Source organism: Rhinoderma darwinii, chromosome 1 (genome assembly GCF_050947455.1).
Source record: "Rhinoderma darwinii isolate aRhiDar2 chromosome 1, aRhiDar2.hap1, whole genome shotgun sequence".
In the NCBI taxonomy this organism is placed as follows: Eukaryota; Metazoa; Chordata; class Amphibia; order Anura; family Rhinodermatidae; genus Rhinoderma; species Rhinoderma darwinii.
This window is the reverse complement of record NC_134687.1, coordinates 421,055,665-421,081,683: the sequence shown is the minus strand read 5'-3', so window position 1 is coordinate 421,081,683 and position 26,019 is coordinate 421,055,665. Positions and strand designations below refer to the sequence as shown.

At 46.9% G+C, this 26,019-nt stretch overlaps 1 protein-coding gene across 2 annotated transcripts in view; it reads right to left on the bottom strand.

Annotated features, from left to right (window-relative positions):
• Positions 1-25,319, bottom strand: part of INPP5J (inositol polyphosphate-5-phosphatase J) — a 92,604-nt gene extending 67,285 nt beyond the window's left edge. The window contains exons 1-2 of one of the 2 annotated variants that reach the window (XM_075829417.1): positions 25,230-25,319; positions 24,948-25,088 (exon numbers count right to left, since the gene is read on the bottom strand). In XM_075829417.1, coding sequence (XP_075685532.1) covers positions 24,948-25,004 — 57 coding nt within the window. In that variant the 5' untranslated portion in view covers positions 25,005-25,088; positions 25,230-25,319. Of the gene's footprint in view, positions 1-24,947 lie in introns of both variants that reach the window. The other variant, XM_075829408.1, reaches the window with a different exon arrangement.
• Between the last annotated feature and the right edge of the window lie 700 nt (positions 25,320-26,019).

Sequence of the window (26,019 nt, the reverse complement as noted above, 5' to 3'; positions counted from 1 at the left end):
AAGCCGGGAGTTATCGGTAAGTCAGAACTTCTTCTTTTTTTTTACACGTTCATGTATATTGTGATCGGAAGTCACTGTCCAGGGTACTGAACCAGTTTAACTCTTTCAGCACCGTGGACAGTGACTGTCTCCTGACATTTTTTGCCGGGTTCGGTCAAAACGAGTTCGGCCGAACGGTGAAGTTCGGTTCGCTCATCTCTAATTTGACACTCCGTTTGGATGTTTGTAAACAGAAAAGCACGTGGTGCTTTTCTGTTTACATTCAGAGTTTGACAGCTCTTGCGCGAATCACGCAGTTCGCACGGAAGTGCTTCCGTGCGACCTTCGTGGTTTTCACGCACCTATTGACTTCAATGGGTGCGTGAGGCGCGAAAAACGCAGAAATTTAGAACATGTCGTGAGTTTTTTTCAGCGCACTCACGCTGACCAAAACTCACGGACTGTCTGCATGCCCCCATAGACTTGTATAGGTCCGTGCGACCCGCGTGAAAAGCACGCGCGTCGCATGGACGTATATCACGCTCGTGTAAATCCGGCCTAAAGCCCATTAGTGGCCGCCGTGAAAAGGCGTATTGGCGATCACTAACTGGTTAAAAAACTAAACTGACCAACAAAACGCAAAAAGGTATTTAGGCCAGGATCACACACACAGTGTTGATGCAGTTTTTGGCTCAGTTTTTTTTTTAGCTAATGGCAGAAGTGGATCCAAAAGGAAGGAAAGGTCTAAAGAAAAGACTGATGCATCTACTTTCAGGTGTGTCCACTTCTGAGTTTGGCTACAAAACTGCATCAAAACTGTCTGTGTGAGGCCCCATTCACATTGTGTTTGTGCTTTCCGCCGGGTGTATACGTTTTTAAACACTAAAAAAGTATTGAAACGTAGAGCTCGGCGTACACATAGACTATAATGGATCAAACGTAGACCAAAATAGCATCCGTTTGGTCTGTTTGTCATGGTTTACATTGGGATACTGTTTTTTGAAAGTACTGAAAAGAGTAGTCTGCTACGCTACTCTATACTTCAAAAAAACAGACCAAACGGTCTTTACGCAACGAAAAGTTTTTTTTATAGAATTGATCTCAATGGACAACGTATGCAAACGTAATGCTATACGTTTGTATCCATTTCAATACAGTAAGGCCGGATTCACACGAGCGTGTGCGTTTTGCACGAGCAAAAAACGCAGCGTTTTGCGTGTGCAAAAGGCACTTAACAGCTCCGTGTGTCAGCCCTGTATGATGCGCGGCTGCGTGCTTTTCACGCAGCCGCCATCATTATGACACTCCGTTTGGATGTTTGTAAACAGAAAAGCACGTGGTGCTTTTCTGTTTTCATTCATCCTTCTGACAGCTGTTGCACGAATCACGCGCGTCACACGGAAGTGCATCCGTGTGCTGCGCGTGATTTTCACGCACCCATTGACTTCAATGGGTGCGTGATGCGCGAAATAGGCCAAGTATAGGACATGTAGTGGGTTTTACGCAGCGGACATAAGCTGCGTGAAAATCACTGTCTGAACTGCCCCATTCACTAACGTAGGTCCGTGCCCTGCTTTTCCATTAACCCCTTCATACTCCACGACATACTATTCCATCTCGCTAAGTGCATCGTTCGCGCTTAGTGCCGGAATAGTACGTCCAGGGGAAAATGCATCGCCATTTTCCCTCGGCGTTTCATCGAGCTGTGATGCCTGATGTTTCCAACAGCAGGCTATCACAGCTCAGTGTGCAGGGACCAATCGTAGTGGTCCCGCCTCCGCGATCGCTGCTATTGGTTAGTCAGTGCCGACCGACCAATAGCAGCGATCGCATACATAATTTCCTGCCCTGACCTCAGATCCTGCCGCACCCGCTCTCTGTTAGAATTTGCTAGTCGTAGAGAGAGTCAGTGCAGACTAGTTAGAAAAAAACACGTTATATTAGTTGTTTTTTTTTGCTTTTTCCACCTTCTAGCCACTTCCCACTCCTGTCCTTGTGTTCCCCTTGCCACCCACGTTTTTGGTCAGTGATCTCTATCACTGAACTCTTTTGAGTCTTCAGGGCTACATTTGTTGCTCCCTGGGGATTATTTTAAAAATTTTAAAAAAAGTTTAGCTTAGAAAGTTAGCAGCTAATTAGTTTAGTATTAGGGTTAGTTAGTGTCAGGGAACCGTGAAAAAGCGTAGTTAGGTATAGCGTCAGGGAATTTAGCGTCAGGAATCAGTCACCGTAGTTAGGTTTAGCATTAGGGAATGTAATGTCCGTGGCAGCGGGATGTCAGCTCCAATCCCCTCCTGACAGCCGCAGCCACGAGTCGGCAAGCGCTGGCCCCAGCCTCCTCCTCCTCAGGAGACGCCAGCGCCCGCTTCCACTCACCTCAGCCAGATCCCGTAGGGTGCGCGCACACGCTCATGCCTGCTCTTAAAGTGGCAGGGCGCGTTCCGGACTTTTGATGAACTTTGACCCGTGAGTACCCTGGACTATAAGAGGGGTCCAGCCCCTGCTATATGCCTGAGCGTTGTTGATGTTTCCTAGTTTGTCTATGTGATGGCCTCCTAGTGTGTTCCTGTTTCCTGTTCCTATACCGGTTCCTGTTCCAGTTCCTGTTCCTTGCATTCCATACCATCCTGTTCAGAACTGTGCTGTGCCAAAGTCGTGTCGTGCTGTATTCCACGTCTGACCTGCTTCACCTTGCCTGACGTCTACCTGCTGCCTAGTCCAAGCCGAGTCTGCCCTGCTGCTGTCTGAGCTGCTACAGGTACCTATACGAATTATAGACATTCACCTGCGCCCTGTTGGCCAGCTGCCTTACCACCAAGGATGTACACGGCCCAGTGGGTCCACAGACCCTTTGTGAAAGTACGCTCAGGCCATGGACCCCGCTGGTCGATTCAAGACTATGACGACGTCTCAAGAGATGCGGGCAATTATGCTAGACCTCAGGTCTCGACAGGACCAACTCCTCCAGGCGTTGAACATTCTTGCACGTCGGCAGGAGGCACAAGCTGCTGTTCCTCCTACTAAGCCTCCTGGCAATGTTAATCCTCAGACAAAACCTCTTGGCAGTGTTGACCCGCGTGTTTCTTTGCCACTTCCTGACCGCTATGATGGAGAAGCAAGTACCTGTCGTGGATTTCTGAATCAGTGCCAGATCCACTTCAGCCTGTATGCTAGGACATTTTCGTCTGATGGCGCAAGGGTCGCTTTTATCATCTCTCTCCTCACTGGCAAGGCTCTTGCATGGGCAAACCCTATCTGGGGGAGACAAGGACCAGAAACCCGTGACTTCCCAGTCTTTCTCCGGACTTTTCACATGGTGTTTGAGGAGCCTGGACGGGTCTCATCTGCAGCGGCCTCTTTGATTAACCTACGCCAAGGAGACACCTCCGTGAGTGAGTGAGTACGCCATCCACTTCCGCACCCTGGCGGGAGAGCTGTTATGAAACAATGAGGCCCTGGTGGCTGCATTCTGGCATGGACTGGCTCCTAAAATGAAGGACGAGCTTGCCGCTCGGAATCTGCCATCTACCCTGGATGACCTTATCCTTCTGTCTGCCCGGATTGATATACGGATCCAAGAACGCCTCCAAGAGGTTCGACGGGAGGGAGCCCTTCCCAGTCTGGCTCCTACTTTGCAGCAACCCCTGCTGTCCTCAGATGTCGATCCTCTTAAGGAGTCGGTGATAATGGACCAGTGTAAGCTATCTATCCAGGAGAGACGTCCTGGACTCTGTCTTTACTGTGTCCCCAAAGATCCCAAAACCTAGGGTTGCTAGGAGTGACAACCTTGGGTAAGAATGGACTTCCGTCTAGATGGTCCATACCTGTGACCATAGTGTCCGGTGAAAGAACGCATCAGGTCTCTGCGTATTTGGACTCTGGATCCACTGCTAATTTCATCCATAGAGACTTGGTGGACCTTCTGCAATTACCCACCAACCCTCTGGAGAATCCGTTGACAGTTGCTTCAGTAAATGGACTACCTCTGCCAGACCCAGTTATAGCTGTGACCAAGCCGCTGAGGCTCCAAGTGGGAGCCCTTCACTCCGAACTTCTGCCTTTCTATGTGCTATCCAAAGCTGTTAACCCTGTGTTGCTGGGTCTGCCTTTGCTCAGACTGCATGCCCCAGTCCTGGACTGGAATTCTGGAGAGGTTCTCCAGTGGGGCCCCGAGTGTCAAGGCCGTTGCCTGGTGCAGATTCGTTCGGCTCAGCCTTCACTGCCTCGGTCATTGGCAGGATTGCCGAGTCATTATGCTGCATTTTCGGACGTCTTCAGCAAGAGGGAGGCGGAGACTTTGCCTCCACATCGGGCATATGACTGCCCTATCCAGCTGATTCCTGGTGCATCCCTTCCCCATGGTAGGGTATATTCTCTCTCCTTGCCAGAGACTCTGTCCATGTCCACCTATGTGAAAAAAGAACTTGGAGAGGGGCTTCATACTAAAGTCTTCCTCCCCGGCAGGAGCCGGGTTCTTCTTTGTCAAAAAGAAAGATGGCTCTCTTCGTCCTTGTATCGACTACCGAGGTCTCAACCAGATCATGGTGAAGAATAAATATCTGTTGCCACTGATCTCTGAACTGTTTGATCGTATTCGTGGTGCCAAGATTTTTTCTAAACTAGACCTGCATGGGGCTTAAAACCTAGTCCGGATTCGCCAGGGTGATGAATGGAAGACTGCATTTAACACCCGAGATGGACACTATGAGTATCTAGTAATGCCCTTCGGCCTGTGTAATGCTCCTGCAGTCTTCCAGGAGTTTGTGAATGACATTTTCCGTGACCTCCTCTATGTTTGTATAGTAGTCTACCTTGATGACATCTTGATTTTTTCTCAAGATCCTATGATGCACCAGAGACATGTCCGTCAAGTTCTGCTACAGTTAAGGGAGAATTGTCTGTACGCCAAGTTGGACAAGTGCGTGTTTGACAGAGATACTATACCCTTCCTGGGCTACATCGTCTCAAATCGAGGTCTCGAGATGGATCCTGAGAAGGTAAAGTCTGTTCTGGAATGGCCACGTCCTCAAGGCTTGAGGGCCATACAGAGCTTTTTGGGTATTCGTTAATTTTTACAGGCAGTTTATTCCAAACTTCTCCTTACTGACTTCTCCCATCTCTAAACTCACTAGGAAGGGTATGAACGCCAAGGTGTGGACCCCCGAGGCAGAGTCCGCATTCAATAGCCTGAAGAGTAACTTCACGTCAGCCTCTATCCTCCATTATCCGGATGTCTCTCTGCAATTCTCGTTGGAGGTGGACACATCATCTGTCGGTGCTGGTGCACTCCTGTTCCAGAGAGGTCCCAAGGGCAAGTCAAGGGTATGTGGATATTTCTCTAAGCTCTTCTCTTCCACAGAACGCAACTACTCGATTAGGGATCGGGAGTTACTGCCCATCAAATTGGCCCTGGAAGAGTGGCGACATCTACTAGAGGGCGCAGCTCATCCGATCCTAATTTTTACAGACCACAAGAATCTGACCTACCTCCAGACGGCCCAACGGCTGAACCCTCGTCAGGCCAGGTGGTCAGTGTTCTTTACAAGGTTCCAGTTTGAGCTCCATTATCGCCATGCCGACAAGAATGTGAGGGCCGATGCCTTGTCCAGGTCTTTCGAGATGGAAGACACCTTGGAGAGTCCACAGAATATTATTGATCCGTCTTGCATTATCTCTGTCAATCCCCTGCAAGTTGGGGACAGTCCAGGGAGGACTTTTGTGCGCCTGGCTGATCGGGGAAGAATCCTCCGCTGGGGACACTCCTCTAGACTGGCAGGTCACGCGTGGGCCCGTAAGACCCGAGATCTGATTGCTCGTCATTTCTGGTGGCCCACGCTGCCCAAGGAAATTATGGACTTTGTTTCTTCCTGTTCTGTATGTGCAGCCAACAAGGCCGCTCACTCCAGACCTGCTGGTCTGCTCCAGCCATTGCCTGTGCCCAATGCTCCCTGGCAGCAGAAAGCTATGGACTTTATTACGGACCTGCCTCTCTCTGCTGGATGCAGTGCTGTCTGGGTGTTGATGGATCGATTTTCAAAGATGGCCCACTTCATTCCACTGACCGGTCTTCCTTCTGCTCCTCAGCTGGCCAAGCTGTTCATCCAACACATCTTTCGCCTGCACGGCTTGCCGCAGCATATTGTGTCTGATCGGGGGGTTCAGTTTACCTCGAAGTTCTGGAGAGCCCTCTGCGGACTCCTTGGTGTGAAGTTGGTCTTTTAATCAGCCTACCATCCTCAGTACAATGGTCAGGCCGAGAGGATAAATCAGATCTTGGAGAACTACCTACGCCACTTAATTTCCAAGCAGCATGATGACTGGGTGCAGTTGCTCCCATGGGCTGAATTCTCCTACAATAATCACACCAGCAAGTCCACAAGGAATACACCGTTCTTCATTGTTTACGGCCAGCACCCACAAATTCCTCTCCGGGTGCCCGATACTTCCGAGGTCCAGCGGCTGACTCTACTTTTAGAAACTTCCTACAGATCTGGCAGCAGACTCGATCCTCCATCCTAATGGCAGTCGACCGCATGAAATGGAAGGCTGACACAAGGAGAAGAGAACCTCCTCAGTTTCTTCCTGGCACGAGGTTCTGGCTGTCTTCCAGGAATATCCGACTAAGGGTGCCATCGTGCAAATTTGCTCCCAGGTTCCTCGGACCCTTCGAGATCCTACAGCAGATCAACCCTGTCGCCTATAAGCTTCGGCTGCCTCCTACCCTCAAGATCCCCAACTCCTTCCATGTCTCCCTCCTGAAGCCGGTGGTTCTGAACCGCTATACCAAGACTCCTAGCCCTGTGGTTGTCTCCAGCGGCCCTTCAGACACCTTTGACGTTCAGGAGATCCTGGACAGCAAAAAAGTGAGAGGAAAGACCTTTTATTTGGTGTATTGGAGGGGGTTTGGTCCTGAAGAAAGGTCTTGGGAGCCAGAGGAGAACCTCAATGCTCCTACTCTTCTGAAGAAGTTTCTCTTTCGCTCTGGTCCCAAGAAGAGGGGGCGTAAGAGGGGGGACACTGTAATGTCCGTGGCTGCGGGCTGTCAGCTCCAATTCCTTCCTGACAGCCGCAGCCACGAGTCTGCAAGCGCTGGCCCCAGCCTCCTCTTCAGGAGACGCCAACGCCCGCTTCCACTCACCTCAGCCAGATCCCATAGGGTGCGCGTGCACGCTCATGCCCGCTCTTAAAGGGGCAGTGCGCGTTCCGGACTTTGGATGAACTTTGACCCGTGAGTACCCTGGACTATAAGAAGGGTCCAGCCCCCTGCTTCTATGCCTGATCGTTGTTGATGTTTCCTAGTTTGTCTATGTGATGGCCTCCTAGTGTGTTCCTTTTTACTGTTCCTCGCATTCCATACCATCCTGTTCAGCACTGTGCTGTGCCAAAGTCGTGTCGTGCTGTATTCCATGTCTGACCTGCTTCACCTCGCCTGACATCTACCTGCTGCCTAGTCCAAGCCAAGCCTGCCCTGCTGCTGTCTGAGCTGCCACAGGTACCTATACGAACTATAGACATTCACCTGTGCCCTGTTGGCCAGCTGCCTTACCGCCAAGGCGGTACGGCCCAGTGCGTCCACAGAGCCTTTGTGACAGGGATCCATCACTGTAGTTAGGTTTAGTTTTAGGGATCCATTACTGTAGTTAGATTCAGCATCAGGGAAGTTCACATAAAATCAGTTGTTAGTGTCAGGGAATCATTAGGTATAGCATCAGGGAATTTAGTGTCAGGAATCTGCCACCGTAGTTAGGTTTAGGGTCAGGAAAGCTCAGACTAATCTAGTTAAGTGTAGTGTCAGGGAATAGTCGCCGTAGTTTGGTTTAGTGTCAGGGAAGTTCACATAAAATCTAGTTAGGTTTAGTGTTAGGAACCCTTGCCCTAGTTGGCTTTAGTGTCAGGGAAGTCCACTCGTTCTATAAAAAAAAAAAAAAAAATTATAATATCAAAATATATATATATAAAAAAAAAAGTTTAGATACTTAGTTATCTGCAGCATCTCAGCTAGTATTAGGGTTTGTTAGTGTCAGGGAATCGTTAGGTATAGCATCAGGGAATTTAGTGTCCGGAATCCGTCACTGCAGTTAGGTTTAGCATCAGGGAAGCTCGGAATAAACTAGTTAGGTTTAGTGTCAGGGAATCGTTGCCGTAGATAGGTTTAGTGTCAGGAAAGTTCATATAAAATCTAGTTAGGTTTAGTGTTAGGAACCCTCGTCCTAGTTAGGTTTAGTGTCAGGGAAGTCCACTCGTTCTATAAAAACACAAAAAAAAGTTTTAGTTAGCAGTCTATTGCTTCTAGTTAGGGAAGTATACTCTTATTTTGTTCCTGCCAAGTTTTCTACAGTTTTTTGTTTTTTTTTGCTGTATACACAATACACGTGTCTAAGCACATAAATAATAAAGATGTCCCAAAGGTCCCTTTCTGCCGAAGAGGCCTATGCGTTTCTTGCCTCTGACACAGACTCGTCAGATGGCGAGTCTCTCTTTTATTTGTCAACCTCCTCATCCAGTGATGAAGAGGAGGGACCCCCTAAGAGACACCCTAGGACCACCACTACAGTTGAAATCTCTGAGTGAAGTGACCCCATTTGGACCACCACACCAGACAATTACGAGCCCCAAATCCCTGAGTACACGAGCAGGGGTAAAATAGAATACGGCAGGGCTCAGTGAGATTGACTTTTTCAAGTTCTTTTTCACGAATGAATTTATAGAGGTTATGGTGTCCCAGACAAATTTATATGCCAACAGTATATAACAAAGAACCCCACATCATTTTATGCCCAATCCCACAGGTGGACACCTGTAGACGCAGCAGAGTTGGGCAAGTTCTGGGGACTGCACTTGAACATGGGGCTTCTGAAAAAGCCATCCATTAGGACCTACTGGAGTACAGACATCTTATACCACACCCCGATGTACCGCATGGCTATGTCCAGGATGCGTTATGAGGCAATACTTTGCTTCTTACATTATGCTGATAATGAGCAGTGCCCACCCCGAGATGACCCCAGTTTTGACCGTTTGTATAAACTGAGACTGCTATTAGACCATTTTAGTGCCCGGCTTGCCCAAGTGTAGTGACCACACAGGGTTTAACCCCTTCAAGACCAAGCTATTTTTGGCCTTCAGGACCAGACCCATTTTTTCAAATCTGACATGTGTCACTTTATGTGGTAATAACTCTGGAATGCTTTTACCTATCCAATCGATTATGAGATTGTTTTCTCGTGACATATTGTACTTTAGGTTAGTGAAAAAATTTGGTCGATAAATTTATTGCTTATTTGTGAAAAACACCAAAATTTAGAGAAAATTTGAAGAAATTATGATTTTTCTAATTTTAAATGTATCTGCTTGTAAAACAGATAGTAATACCACACAAAATAGTTACTAATTAACATTTCCCACATGTCTACTTTATGTTTGCATCGTTTTTTGAACATCCTTTTATTTTTCTAGGACGTTACAAGACTTAGAACTTTAGCAGCAATTTCTCATATTTTTAAGAACATTTCAAAAGGCTATTTTTTTCAGGGACGAGTTCAGTTCTGAAGTGGTTTTGAGGGCCTTATATATTAGAAACCCCCATAAAACACCCCATTTTGAAAACTGAACCCCTCAAAGTACTCAAAACAGCATTCAGAAAGTGTTTCAATGCTTTAGACGTTTCACAGGAATTGAAGGAAAGTAGGAGGTGAAATTTACAAATTTCATTTTTTTTTACAAAATTCATTTGTAATACATTTTTTTCTGTAACACAGAAGGTTTTACCTGAGAAATGCAACTCAATACTTATTGCCCAGATTCTGCAGTTTTTAGAAATATCCCACATGTGGCCCTAGTGCGCTTATGGACTGAAGCACAGGCCTCAGAAGCAAAGGAGCACCTAAAGGATTTTGGGGCCTCCATTTTTTAGAATATATTTTAGGCACCATGTCAGGTTTGAAGAGGTCTTGTGGTGCCAAAACAGTGGAAACCCCCCATTTTTGGAACTACCCCCCTCAGGGAATTTATCTAGGGGTATAGTTAGCATTTTGACCCCACAGGTTTTCTGCTAAATTTATTCGAATTAGTCTGTGAAAATGAAAATCTACTTTTATTGTGGAAAAACGTATAATAAAGGAATAAAGGAGAAAAAGCACCCTAACAATTTTAAAGCAATTTCTCACGATTACGGAAATACCCCACATGTGGTAATAAACTGCTGCTTGGACCCACGGCAGGACCCAAGGGAAGGAGCGCAATTTGGATTTTGGAGCACTGATTTTACTGGAATATTTTTCGGTGCCGTGTCGTGTTTGCAACGCTCTGGAGGGACCTAAACAGGGGAAACCCCCCAAAAGTGACTCAATTTTGGAAACTATGCCCCTCAAGGAATTTTTCTAGTGGTATAGTTGGCATTTTGACCCCACAGTTTTTTTGCTGAATTTATTATAATTAATCTGTCAAGATGAAAATAGACTTTTTTTCTGAAAAAACATAGAATTTTCTAATTTTTATAAGGAATAAAGGAGAAAAAACACCTCAACATTTGTAAAGCAATTTCTCCTGATTACTGCAATACCCCATATGTGGTTATAAACTGCTGTTTGGACCCACGGCAGGGCTCAGAGGGGACGGAGCACCATTTGGATTTTGCAGCTCAGATTTTGCTGAATTGGCTTCTGGGGGCCATGTCGCATTTGCAGAGCCCCTGAAGTACCAGTACAGTAGAAATTCCCCAGGTGTGATCCCATTTTGGAGACTATACCCCTCAAAGAATGAAATTAGAGGTGTAGTGAGCATTTTGATCCCTCAGGTGTTTTACAGATTTTATTAGAATTGGGCCGTGAAAATGAAAAAAAATTTTTTCCCCAATAACCTATAGATTTAGCACATCATTTTTCATTTACACAAGCAATACAGGAGAAAAGACACCCCAAAATGTGTGACAACATTTCTTCTGAATAGGGAAGAACCCCATATGTGGTTGTAAACTGCTATTTGGACACACAGCAAGAGTCTAAAGGGAAAAAGCGCAATTTCGTTTTTGGAGTGGAGATTTTACAAAATTTGTTTTTGACTCCATGTTGCATTGCGCTGAGGTACCAGTACAGTGAAAACCCCCGAGAAGTGACCCCATTTGGGAAACTACACCCCTCAAGGAATTCATCTAGAAGTGTAGTGAGCATTTTAACCCCAAAGGTTTTGTAGAAATTAGTGCACAGTGGATGTTGCAGATTTAGGCTGTGTTCACACGGAGTATTTTGGGGGAGGAATATCTGCCTCAAAATTCAGTTTGGAACTTTGAGGCAGATTTTCCTCTCCCTGCACGCCGATTTTCGCGCCGTTTTTCGCCCGCGGCCATTGAGCGCCGCGGGCATAAAACAGCGCGCAATACACTTTCTCTGCCTCCCATTGAAGTCAATGGGAGGTCAGAGGCGGAAGCGCCCGAAGATGGGGCATGTCGCTTCTTTATCCCGCGAGGCAGTTTTACTGCTCGCGGGAAAAAGACGCCGACGCCTCCCATTGAAATCAATGGAAGGCATTTTCGTGCCGTTTTTGCCGAGTTTTGCGACGTGGTTTCCGCGTCCAAAAACTCGTCAAAATACCCCGTGTGAACATAGCCTTAAAATTGCCATTTTCCACATATATGCTATTTCAGTGCCCAATGTGTTGTGCCCAGCTTGTACCACCGTAAACACACACCCCATAAATTATTGTTAAGCGGTTCTCCAGAGTACAGTAATACCCCATATGTGGTCATAAACTGCTGTTTGGGCACACTGCCAGGCCCAGAAGGACCGCCATTTGGCTTTTGGAGCGCAGATTTTGCATGGTAGTAGTTTTGTTTAGTGTTTTACTGGTGTTTCAGCTTATAATATGGGGGCATATGTAAGCTGGGCGGAGTGCATCAGGGTATATGTTAGCTGGGTGGAGTGTATCAGGGTATATGTAAGCTGGGCGGAGTACATCAGGGTATACGTTAGCTGGGCGGAGTACATCAGGGTATATGTTAGCTCGGCGGAGTACATCAGGGTATATGTTAGCTGGGCAGAGTGCATCAGGGTATATGTTAGCTGTGCGGAGTACATCAGGGTATATGTAAGCTGTGCGGAGTATATCAGGGTATATGTAATATGTGAGGAGTACATCAGGGTATATGTAATGTGTGAGGAGTACATCAGGGTATATGTAATATGTGAGGAGTACATCAGGGTATATGTAAGCTGGGCGGAGTACATCAGGGCATATGTAAGCTGGGCGGAGTGCATCAGGGTATATGTAAACTGGGCAGAGTGTATCAGGATATATGTAAGCTGTGAGGAGTACATCAGGGTATATGTAAGCTGTGCGGAGTACATCAGGGTATATGTAATATGTGAGGAGTACATCAGGGTATATGTAATGTGTGAGGAGTACATCAGGGTATATGTAATATGTGAGGAGTACATCAGGGTATATGTAAGCTGGGCGGAGTACATCAGGGTATATGTAAGCTGGGCGGAGTACATCAGGGCATATGTAAACTGGGCGGAGTGCATCAGGGCATATGTAAGCTGGGCGGAGTGTATCAGGATATATGTAAGCTGTGAGGAGTACATCAGGGTATATGTAAGCTGTGTGGAGTACATCAGGGTATATGTAATATGTGAGGAGTACATCAGGGTATATGTAATGTGTGAGGAGTACATCAGGGTGTATGTAATATGTGAGGAGTACATCAGGGTATATGTAAGCTGGGCGGAGTACATCAGGGTATATGTAAGCTGGGCGGAGTACATCAGGGCATATGTAAACTGGGCGGAGTGCATCAGGGCATATGTAAGCTGGGCGGAGTGTATCAGGATATATGTAAGCTGTGAGGAGTACATCAGGGTATATGTAAGCTGTGTGGAGTACATCAGGGTATATGTAAGCTGGGCGGAGTACATCAGGGTATATGTAATATGTGAGGAGTACATCAGGGTATATGTAATGTGTGAGGAGTACATCAGGGTGTATGTAATATGTGAGGAGTACATCAGGGTATATGTAAGCTGGGCGGAGTACATCAGGGCATATGTAAACTGGGCGGAGTGCATCAGGGTATATGTAAGCTGGGCGGAGTGTATCAGGATATATGTAAGCTGTGAGGAGTACATCAGGGTATATGTAAGCTGTGTGGAGTACATCAGGGTATATGTAAGCTGGGCGGAGTGCAACAGGTCATAATAGGATGATGTAATAATGGGGAGAATTAATAATAAAATTATCCATGGATAGTGACGTACGCTTTGAACCAATCCTTCATGCACAGGCTGGATTTTTGGGTATAGGAGTCGCACTTCTAAAGGGTGTCCGTGGTATTGTACAAAATATCCGCACTCCAGCATTGTCTAATCTTTGACTTCTTCACTAGCCCCACATGTAGCACAGACTCCAAAATGTCATAGTTTCCGCTGCATTTACAGGGTCTACCAATGGGGGCTGCAAATGATGACGTGGGGTTTTAGGTGAAGAACTGCTGCACATATAAATTAGTCTGGGCCGTCGTTTTGCATTATTGCGTTCCAAGAGTCATAACTTTTTATTTTTCCGTTGACGAGCTGTGTGAGTGCTTGATTTTCATGGTATGAGCTGTCGTTTTTATTAGTATCATTTTGGGGTAAATGTGATAATGTGATCAGTTTTTATTCAATTTTTTGGGGGGTGAGGAGACCAAAAAACAGAAATTCTCTTGCTGTTTTATTTTATCAATTTTTTATTTTTTTTTATAAATTCTTTTATTTGTCATTTTGTTTTTTTTTTAAATTACAAATCGTACAGAATATGCATAACACAGTGCGAAAAAAGGCAATGAAAAACAGTCAACGTTTCACAGGTCAGTTATCTGCCCCGCCTATGTACATGGGGTCACCTGATAGTACCATGTCGCTAAATACAGTTAATTAAGGAATCTCCGATATGCACTCTGAACCCGCAGCCGTGCATGATATATCCTGAGCATCAAAGGAGAAGAGAGATGCAGAGACAGAAAGAAGGAAAGACAAAATAGTGAGGAAAGAAAGAGAAGGAAATGGGGGGAGAAAACAAAAAAGAGGGGAGGGGGGGAGCTGACCTGACATACCGTGACTAGACGGGAATTCACGAGGCCATGATAGTTTTATATTCCTCAGTCGTTTGGAAACGAATCCATTCACGCCATGTTTTTAGGAAGGAGGCATGAGTCCCCTTCATTGATGCCGTGAGGTCCTCCATTCTCATAATCTCCTGGATCTTGCCGAACCACATGCCCACCGTCGGCGGACAGGACTGTCTCCACAGTGCAGGAACACATGCCCTAGCCGCGTTTACCAGGTGTCAAACTACCGAACGTCTATACAAGGGCAGTGGGACCTCGCACAAATGAAGCAGGAAGAGGCCCGGAGATCGCGGGAGAGGACAATCCGTGAATTTTGAGGAGATGCGCCACACCTCAGACCAGAACCCAGTCAGGAGTGGGCATTCCCAGAAAATATGCATGATTGTATCCACTTGGTCCCCACATCTCCAGCATAGTGGCGAGGCCGCCGGGATCATTGCATGCAATCTGGAAGGCACCCTGTACCAACGGGACAATATCTTAAATCCTGCCTCTTGAAATCTACTGGCCATGGAGGACTTATGCGTCATGGTGAACAGGCGGTCTCGTTGTTCAGGGGTGAATGTTTCGCCCAAGTCCCTTTCCCAGCTACGCAAGTACGGAGGTGGCGGCAGATTGGGGGGCGAGATCAAGAACCCATAGACTCTGGACAAAGCATGTCGGATCGTGCCTGTGCCTGTACACAGGAGTTCAAACGCGGAGCAGTCCCGTTGCTGCACTCCAGGATGTTCTAGGGACATCAGGAAATGTCACAACTGGGTAACCTGCCACGCCGAGAAAGAGACCGGATCCGACAGAGCTCGTATTTGATCGCTTGTCATCCACCTCCCCTCCTGCTGAAATTGTAGGGCCTGCCCCTTACCCGCCCGCAACCATACTTGAAATGGGCCACTATCCAGTCCAGGAAATGCAGGGTTGCCTAAAATCGGAAATAGCGGGGAGGGGGGCGGCGAGAATTCCGCCCGAGGAAACACCCGCAATGTGACTGCTAGGGTGGGACCGATTGTCGGGTGGGACCGCACAACCCTGGGAACATGTCTGCCCAACCACGGCAGGGCCTGTAGTGGGATGGATGTAAACGCCTGTTCCATGGACACTCATTCTTTCATCCCGCCGTGCCGGAACCAATCTAAGATTCGTGTCAAGTGGGAGGCGTGGTGATAGGAGACAAAGTCCGGAAGACCAATGCCCCCCTCCCCCTTTACACGAAATAGCAACGATCGGGCGATACTTGCTGGTTTCCCTGCCCATATGAATTTGTGCACTAGGGAAAGTAGGGACTGAAAGAATGGGCGTGGGATATGTATCGGTAGGGCCTGTAGGAGGTACAAAATCCGTGGTAGGATGTTCATTTTAAAAATTGCGCACCTACCGAACCAGGTGAATGTGCCCGATGTCCATGTGTCTAGGTCCGCCTTTATACGTTGAAGTAGCAAAGGGAAGTTCACCGCATAATGGCGAGATAGATCACCGGGAAGCCGAACTCCCAGGTATTTAAGCGAGTCCCTTGCCCACTTGAATGAAAAGGACTCCGACAGATCAGCGACCAGAGTCTGTGGTAACGAGATGTTAAGGGCCTCCGACTTCTGGTAGTTTATTTTGAAATTGGATAATCTCGAGTATCTACTCAGCTCCGCCATCAGGTTAGGCAAGGAAATTCTAGGAGCTGTGAGGAAAAACAGCAGATCATCCGCGTAGGCGGCAACCTTATGGGCTCTGCCGCCCAGGTCCAAGCCTGTAATGTCCGGGTTGGAGCGGATGTGGCACAGCAAGGGCTCCAGGCATAAAATAAAGATCAGAGGCGATAGAGGGCAGCCTTGGCGCGTGCCGTTAGTAATCTTGAAGGAGGATGAGAGGTGTCCATTGACCTTGACCTGAGCTGACGGGGAGGAGTAGAGACCAGAGATCCAGGACATCATATGAGTCCCTATTCCGATGTGTCGTAAAGTGGCCAACATAAAGTCCCAACTAACCCTGTCGAAGGCCTTTTCCGCGTCCGTTGACAAAAAACAAGTGGGGAGTGACGTGACTGCCGCTTGGTACATTAAATTAATTGCCCGTGTGGTGTTATTTCGCGCTTCCCGTAGGGGCATGAAACCCACTTGGTCAGTATGTATGACTGTTTGAAGGAGCGGAGACAGCCGATTTGCCAGAATCTTGGCAAAGAGTTTCAAGTCTACATCCAGTAGGGAAATAGGACGATAACTCTGGCATAGGGATGGGTCCTTCCCTTCCTTGGGTATAACCGTGATATGTGCCCTCAGTGTATCCCTGGGAATGGAGCCCCCTTCGGTTAGCGAATTAAAGGCCTGGATAAAGTGGGGTTCGAGCACTTCTGAGTAGGTCTTATAGTACGGCAGAGACAGGCCATCCGGTCCCGGGGCGTTCCCCATGGGTGAGTCCCTCAGTGCCCACGACCACTCCTCCGGTGAGATAGGGGCCTCCAAGGCTGCTAGATCATCAAGTGGGATGGATTTCATCCCCGAGGATCAGAGATACTCCTCGATCCTCTCCCGTTGGCTACCGCCGTCCTGTGAGGAGGGTGCCTTTGGGAGATTGTAGAGAGAGTGGTAGTAGGCACGGAAGGTCTCTGAGATGTCATGTGGGAGTTGCAGTCGTTTATTCTGGGCACCTGTGATGTGCGGTACGTATGTACGCGAACAGGTTTTCCGGAGGGCGCGGGCTAATGTCCTACTGGGCTTATTACTGAATTCATAAAAATGCCTTCTACATTTGACTAGTGTGGCCTTCGCAAGGCAGAGTGATCGCACTTGCTCCCGCAATTGCCCTAATTCTGCCCCTAGTAACCGATCCTGTGTTATCTTGTGGGACTGTTCCAGTTTGTGTATGCGTGACAGTAGGTCTCTGAGATGAGCCGTCCGCTCTTTCTTGAGTTTGGCTCCCATCCGTATAAGGGAACCTCGCACCACACATTTATGCGCCTCCCATATACAGAACGGGTCCATCCCCGGTGTGTCATTTTTATCAAAGTATTCCATTTTATCAATTTTTAACGGCGTTCTCTGTGCAGCATAAACAACATGTTTGCTTTATTCTACGGTTTGATACGATTATGGCAATACCAAATTTATATAGTTTTTATGTTTTACTACTTTTACACAATAAAAACCCTTTTTATAAATAAAATGTTTTAGTGTGACCATCTCCTGAGAGCCATAACTTTTGTATTCTTATGTCGACGGAGCTGTGTTAGGGCTTGTTTTTTGCGTGACACACTGTAGTTTTTATTGGTACCATGTTTGGGTACATGCGACTTTTTGATCACTTTTTATTCCATTTTATTGGAAACAACGTGACCAAAAAAGGAAATTCTGGCATTGGTTTTTATTGTATTTTTTTTACGGTGTTCACCGTGCGGGATAAATAATATTATATTTTTATAGTTCACGCCGATACGAACGCGGAGATACCTATTAGGTCTAGTTTTTGTCTTTTTTTCCATTTATAAAGGGCTCGATCAGGGAAACAAGACGATTATTGTTTTTATTACGTAAAACTTTTATTTATCGAAAACTTTTTTTAACCTTTTTTTTTACTTTTTATTTTACACATACTAGGGGACTGGAAGATCTGATCTTCTGATCCCCTGTACAATACACTGCACTACTTGCAGTGTATTATAACTGTCATTTTATAACTGACAGTTGAGCCTATTACGTCCTGCCTCGGGCAGGACCTAATAGGCTCCCGTACCTGGCAACCAGGAAGCCATTGCTAGGCTTCCTGGTTGCCATTGCAACCATCAGAACCCCGCGATTTTTCGCGGGGGGCCAACGGGGTACAGAGGGAGCCCCCTCCCTCTGTATCAATCACTTAAATGCCGCTGTCGCTATTGACAGCAGCATTTGAGGGGTTAAATGGCGGCGATCAGACAGAACAGTGATCGCCGCCGTTGCAGCGGGATGTCAGCTGTATATTACAGCCGACACCCGCTGAGGATGAAGCGCGCACAGCTCCTGTGCCTGCTTCATCCTCAGGGCGTTACTGTACGCCCATTTGCGGGAACGAGCCGCTAAAAAGGACGTACAGTAACGCCCATTTGCGGGAAGGGGTTAAGAATCTTGGTGTTTATTATACACAGAAGTATATGACAACAATTACAGTCCAACAAGGATTAGATCAAATTCTTGTTAACTGCAATCCGCCAGAAACCGATGGTTTTTTAATTTTATAATCCACAGGGAATAAATTACAGTCTTGTAAACTATAATCCGCCAAGAACAGATGGCTTTTTCAATGTAGGAAATGCAGGATAGAAAATGGTGGATGTCTGTCCGAATTTAACAGATATGTCATATTGTCCACAGGTATTTTTATTCCCGAAGTAGATACTACTTGTAATTGTGCATACAATATTGGTGTTTACTTACACCAGCTTTATCTCTATACTTCAATTCCTTTTAATATTCAGTTTTCCTCAACCTGTATTTCTGTCAATTTCTATGACGCACCTCACAACAATCCTCTCTCTCGATCTCCTCAACTAGCTCCCTTCAACTGCCACTGCCTCTAACTCCTCCCCTTTGCCATCCTACATCTCTATAGCTCCTCCCCTTTTCCTTTCCTGAACAATCCTATTAGAGGGCCAGACTACTCTCAGTCCATACACTCTGTTCGCTGGCATTCTGCCTTCAACAAGGCCATGCTCCACTGGAGTCAGCCTCCCACTGTTCCAGCCACACTTTGTCTGTGCGCCGATGCGGCCACTGTGACAAGTGTGGCCGCACACATCTGATCGGATGTGTGTTTCCCTCACTGAGTTTAGACACAGTGAAGGGATCGTACTCTCTGTGTCAATCCCGTCACTGTTGCCGTACTCGTACGCGGGGACTGTCCTAGGACTGCAGGCAGTCTGAACCAGTCCCCGCACTTCTATACGCGCCACACTTTAGGAGCTGTGCTCAATTAGAGCCGGTCTCCTTCTCTCCTCTGTCGCGGCTTCCCACCGGAAGCCGTCCCGCTATGCACTCCGCTCCGCCGTCTCTACAACCCCAGAAAGACTGGTAAGGGGACTAAGGTAAGTTCCCTTAACCTGTACACAAGTATACACCCCGAGAAGTGTATTTCTGTTGATATGAAGGGAAGGACACCAGTATTCAGCCCCAAGAATGCCCCCCCTTACAGGTACTTAACGCAAAAATTGTGTGGGATTTGGTGCACCCACTGCTGGACCAGGGTTACCATCTCTACCTAGATAATTTTTATACCAGCGTCCCAGTCTTCAAGTGCCTCGCTTCCAGAAGTCCTGCGGCATGTGGCACTGCTAGAAGAAATCTGAGAGGCCTCCCTAAGACTCTGCTTGGGAAAACACTCAGAAGGGGTGAGAGCAGGGCACAATCCAGCAGCAACATATTGTGTGTCAAGTACAAGACAAGAGAGATGTCCTTGTGTTGACAACAATACATGGCCACACCAGTGCCCATGTACCAGTACAAGGTACCAGTACAGAGACCCCCAAACCAGACTGCATCCTGGACTACAATAGGTACATGGGAGGGGTGGACTTGTCAGATCAAGTCCTGAAGCCCTATAGTGGCGTGCGAAAATCTAGGGTGTGGTATAAGAAGCTGGATGTGCACATCATACAGACGGCATTGTACAATGTGTACATGCTACATCGATGTGCAGGCCAGAGGGGAACTTTCCTGGAATTTGAAGAGCTGGTTATCAAGAAAATAATTTTTAGGGATCAAGAAGGGGGGGCACCCAGGCCACACGCATCGTACCAGGGCAACATTTTCCAGGAAGTTCCCCAAACTGGCAAGAAGGGAAAAAGTCAAAAGAGGTGCAAAGTCTGCTCAAAGAGGGGGATTAGGAAGGACACAATATATCAATGTGATACGTGTCCCGAAAAACTAGGGCTCTGTATGAAAGATTGTTTTAAAATTTATCATACATCCCTTGATTTTTTTATTTACCCCAGTTTTACTTACCCTGATGCTCTCAGCACAGCTTATCCCCCACATCTTTCCCTTCTGAGCCCAGCCGTGTGCCCAGGCAGCAGATAACAGCCACATGTAGGGTATTGCCGTACCCTGGAGAACCCACATCACAGTTTATGGGGTGTATGTCTCCGGTGGCACATGCTGGGCACAATATATCAGACACTGAAATGGCATACATGTATAGAGAATTGAAAATCTCACTCTGCACCCTCTGCTGCGAATTATCTTTTACACAGTGCCTGTGGGCTCAAAATGCTCACTACACCTCTAGATGAATGTCTTGAGGGGTGTAGTTTTTAAAACTGGGTCACTTCTCAGGGATTTCAACTGTACTGGTACCTCAGGGGCTGGTGGTCCTTTCCCTCTAAGCCCTGCCGAGTACCCAGGCAGCTAATAACAGCCACATGTAGGGTATTGCTGTACCCGGGAGAACCCACATTACAGTTAATGGGGTGTATGTCTCCGGTGGCACATGCTGGGCACAATATATCGGACACTGAAATGGCATACATGTATAGAAAATTGGAAATCTCACTCTGCACCATCTGCTGCGCATTATCTTTTACACAGTGCCTGTGGGGTCAAAATGCTCACCACACCTCTAGATTAATGCCCTAAGGGGTGTAGTTTGTAAAACGGGGTCACTTCTCGGGGGTTTCAACTGTACTGGTACCACAGGGGCTTCTGCATACATGACTTAGCACCAGAAAAGCTCCAGTAGGCCAAATGGCGGTCCTTTACTTCTGAGCCCTGCCGTGTGCCTAGGCAGCTAATAACAGCCACATGTATGGTATTACCGTACCCGGGACAACACACATCACAGTTTATGGGGTGTATATCTCCAGTGGCACATGCTGGGCACAATATATCGGACACTGAAATGGCATATATGTATAGAAAATTGCAAATCTCACTCTGCACCATCTGCTGCGCATTATCTTTTACACAATACCTGTGGGGTCAAAATGCTCACTACGCCACTAGATGAATGTCTTAAGGGGCGTAGTTTTTAAAATGGGGTCACTTCTCAGGGATTTCAACTGTACTGGTACCTCTGGGGCTCTGCAAATGCGACATGGCACCCGAAAACCAATCCAGCAAAATCTGGACTCCAAAGAATGAATGCATAGCACTCCATCCCCTCTGAGCCCTCCCATGGGCCCAAACAGTAGTTTATCACAACAAATGGGGTACCCAAACCAAGGGTGTCCTAAGTGCACGACCCTAAGGAAGAATAACAGAATATTCAAGAGTAGAGACAGAAGATGGCAGAGTATCTCAGAGACATAGTTCATTCACAGTCAACATCAACAAATCTGGAGAAATTAACCCTAGCTGTCTATACATATACACCAAACAGTTTACCTTCCCCCATGAACATGCACCTCCGTCCAGCTGAATGTGCATATAAATCCCAAGGAAAGACAAGAATTGATTGGTTGCCAGAACTGAACATCTCAAGGGAAAACAATAGGAGTCAGCTAGTAATATCACTGCCAGAGAGAAGATGCCCAACTGTGCGGCTGCCCCACTTAAAAAGTACATTAGAATGTTGGTGGATTTCGTCAAAAAAGCAGGATATAGCAAGTTAGGCTTCGTTCACATCTGCGTCAGGGCTCCGTTCATGGGTTCCGTCTGAGCTTTCCGTCAGGGGAACCCATGAACGGAACCCTGACTGAAACAAATGCAAACCATAGGTTTCCGTTAGGGTTCCGTTATTGGGTTCCACTGACAGAAAGCTCACATGGAACCCGTGAACGAAGCCTAAGGCTGCATTCACACAAGCGTATCAGATTCACGCGCGTGAAAAACGCACGTGAATCTGGTCGGTGTGTGTTGCGTTTCGCATCAGTGTGCTCTGCGAGTGGCATGCGTTATTCACGCATTCGCAAAGCACATCTTTTTTTTAAATTATTTTCAATTGAATTGATGCGCAAATCATGAACGCACACGGATGTGCATCCGTGTGCGGTGCGTGGTTTTCATGCACCCATTGACTTCAGTGGGCGCAAAGGTGCGTGATAACGCACCAATATAGGACATGCAGTGAGTTTTACGCAACAGACTCTCGCATGTGTGAACAGCCCCATTGAAATCAATGGGTCTGTGTGCTGCGCGTGATTTCCAGACACAGCACACGGACCTTATTCACGTTTGTCTGAATGAGGCCTTAAGGCCTCGTGCACACTTCCATCACCGTTTTCACGGCCGCTTTTGACGGGTCCGTGAACCCGTTTTAGCGGCCATGTGATTTCCGTGTGCACTCCCGTGTGCACTCTGTGTTTCCGTGCGCCGAGCATGGTACTGTCCAGGGTGAAGAAAGAGTTAATGGGCTGCACTGATCGGTGGTAACTCTTTCAGAACCCTGGACAGTACCATGCTCGGCGCGCGGAAAATACAATTTTAATGTAATAAAAAAAAAAATATAAGTTCATACTTACATTCCTCCTGTCCGGCCTCCAGCGATGACGTTCAATCCACGTCCCGCTGCAGCCAATCACAGGCTGTAGTGGCGGTCACGCACGTCAGGATGACGTCAGAAGGCCGGCCTCCAGGGATGACGCTTCATCCCACGTGACCGCCTCTGCAGTCAATCACAGACTGCAGCGGCCTCTGCAGCCAATCACAGGCAGCAGCGGTCTCTGCAGCCAATCACAGGCTGCCGCGTCACAAAAGAAGGTCAGACTGGAGGAAGAAGAGGAACTCGTCACCAAGACAACGACCGGGTACGTATGAAATGCTTTTTATTTTATTTTTAATCAGCAGCCTCTTTTCTCTATCAGTTATTGATAGAGACAAGTGGCTGCCGATTAGTGTAATATTTTTCGAATGTTTTTCTGCCCGCCCGGCGGTTGCTAGGCAACGGCTCCGTCACACACGGACGGCACACGGATGCCTTCCGCGTGCCTTCAGTTTTTTTGACGACCCCATTGACTTGCATGGGCCTCACGGTCACGGAATCCCGGACCAAAGTAGGACATGCTCTACTTTGGATCGGAACGGAGCAACGGGGCCGTCATAAAAACTGTAGTGTGCATGGTCCCATTGAAATGAATGGGTTCAGGGTGCTAGCCGTCAGAAAAACGGCTAGCACACTGAAGAAAAACACTGAAGTGGGCATGAGGCCTAATGCAGATCTTTTGACTATTTCATAACATTATTTATGATTACATCAAATATTATTAAAACGTATGTAAAAATATTGACTCACATTTACACGCCTAATGCACACGACCGAGTGTGCATTTTTCACGGACCCGATTCACCCGCTAAAGTGAATGGGTCCGTGATAACTATCAGGTGCCACACGGATGCCGTCAAAAACGGCCGGAGTGGCACAACGGTTGTGTGCATGAGGCATAAGACTGGAATTTCTACACTTGGCACATGTCACTCCAACTATCTCCTTGACTTAGGGCCTGTGCACATCAGCATTCGGGTTCCGTTCAACCTTTCTGTCAGAGGAACGGAAAGCCGAACGGAAACTATAGTTTCCGTTTGCATTACGTAGTGCTTCCGTCTCAGTTTGTTTTCGTTCTGTAAAGTTTCGGCTTTTTTCACGGAAACAATAGCTACTGTTCCTGTGAAAAAAACTGAAGCTTTACAGAACGGAAACAAACGGAAACCAACTGAAACGGGAGCATTATCACTGAAATCAATGGTAATGCAAACGAAAACTATATCGTTTCCGTTCGGCTTTCCGTTCATCTGTTCCTCGGACAGGATAGATAAACAGAACCGATGGACGGAACCAAATGCTGATGTGCACAGGCCCTAAGTCAAGGAGATAGTTGGAGTGACATGTGCCAAATTTATTCAAAAGTGTACGCACAATCAGAAAACAAAATCTACGCCATCTATAAGCAGACGAAGATTTGTGCGGAAATTTGTGCCATTTTCCCCAATTTTTCTTAATAAATGGGGACTAAACTATAACTCTTGGAAACCATGTCTACTTATCTCATCACTTTCCAAACTTGTTGAGGGCCAGGAAAAGACACAAATTTCACTGCAGACTTGTCACACGTCACTATGTCTTTTATTTCTGCCACAGGGGTTTCACCCAGCTTTACCACGAGTCCTGAATGACGTTTCTGCCTTATTGTGAAGTAATCTCTTGTATTGCCGCATAACAAGGCAGATTTCCAGTCAGGAATCTAGTGCAGCGTGGTGGGAGTTGTAATAAAGGCCATATCACCCAGCTTTCCTAGAAACAGATATAACTATGGATGGCTATAAATTCACCAGAAGCGGATAACTCAAGCACTTGTGTTTCCTGAGGGGCTATTTATAGCCAGAATCACATACTGATACTATATTATCTGTGGCTCCCACCGCCTCTGATACCGCAGGGGGTCATATACATAAGAGCAATGTATTACTACTCCCCTTATCTGCGCCCTCTACGGGAGTCTAAAAATAAACTTTCAGCTTTCTGTCCATTTATCAGACTGGTATGAGCCTGAAACAAGGGAGAAGACAAGGTGAAGGGGAATAGCAATTCTAGAAAATTTATGGAGCACAGCAGCAGAGGGTCACAGAGAAGTCATGTAGGACACCATTAGGACATAATAAAATGTGACACATGAGAAGCAGAAATGGCTCCCACATTGGCGGGAATAATGTGCATACGGGTTAATTCTAGCATTGCACTGAGGTGACATAGCCGCTGAGGTGATTAGAACAAGGTCAGTGTATGCAGCAATTGTGTGAATACTATGAAACCCGCCATCCCCCGCCTGTCCGCTCCACAGTGACTTTTAATGGCTTCATATGCTGGCAGGACGTAAGCAGAAGACTGAACTGCATCCTTGTATGTGCAGCAGTCCCTATGCGCTTCCATTAAAGCCATACTACCTCCCCGTCCAGCCTCAATTCCCTGAACGGTACTGCCATGTTACCTGTGAGTCGGCATCCTGTGCCCTGTGCGTCCTCCCGCGGTCCCTATGCTCTGCCATAGCTGCTCAGCAGATGCTCTCCTCCTCCTCTGCCTTGCAGCCCCTCACTAGCAGGTGACGTCAGGGTATCAACCTGCAAGAGGACTTTAAAGAGACAGGAAAATCATGGTGGTCATGGCTGACAGCGCCACCCGATGTTATAATATATACCGAGTAATTATACTGTTCTACCTAGCCAGCCTTATAAATAATTAACTCAGCAGTCAGCCAAAAGGAGCGTTTTACCTTCGGGGTACAAGGGGTTAACCAGGAGCGACTACCTCAGCTCATACCTAGCCCGGTAAATGCCCACCGCACAGCAGACAGAAAGCCGGGGTGGAGACTGGCAGTACAGGAAGAGAAGCACAACCAGGAACATGGGCTGCTGCGTTTTTAACCATGAACTTTCACCCCATATACTGTAATTGTCGTTGTCTGGCTGCCAGGTATGGTGGCAAATATATGTTACCTTGCACTGGGCACATAAAATGTGAGGGAGGTAGTGATTGGCATGAGATAAGGTACGTAGCCTGCCAATCAGCAATACAGCAGTACATTCACACTGCACTAGTGGCAGGCTGGCATACATACCTCCTCACTTTTTGAATGGTGTAAGAGGGACACTGAGGGTTCAGTCACACGTGGCGTATTTGCCTTTTTATTTTTACGCTGCGGAAAACTTTACAATGTTCAGTGGTAAAAATATTCCGTAACTCAGATTTCTCAATTTCTTGCGTTTCATAATATTTTTCTCATTGGATTGCATTGTACAGTTTTCCGCAGCGTATTTTTATGCTGCAGAAATACAAGGCAAATAAGCCATGTGTGACTGCAACCCTAGGACGTGTTCATATGACTTATTTTCCAGCATATTTAGAAGAATGAGACTGTCGCAATATGATCCGAAATATACTTCAAAAACGCCTGCAAACAGCTTTTCATTCTTTTTATTGGAAAAAGCTTTGTAGTTCATACCAGGTGTAATTCTTTTAAAAACAGCACTTAAAGATACGTATCGTGGCAAATCTGCTTCACA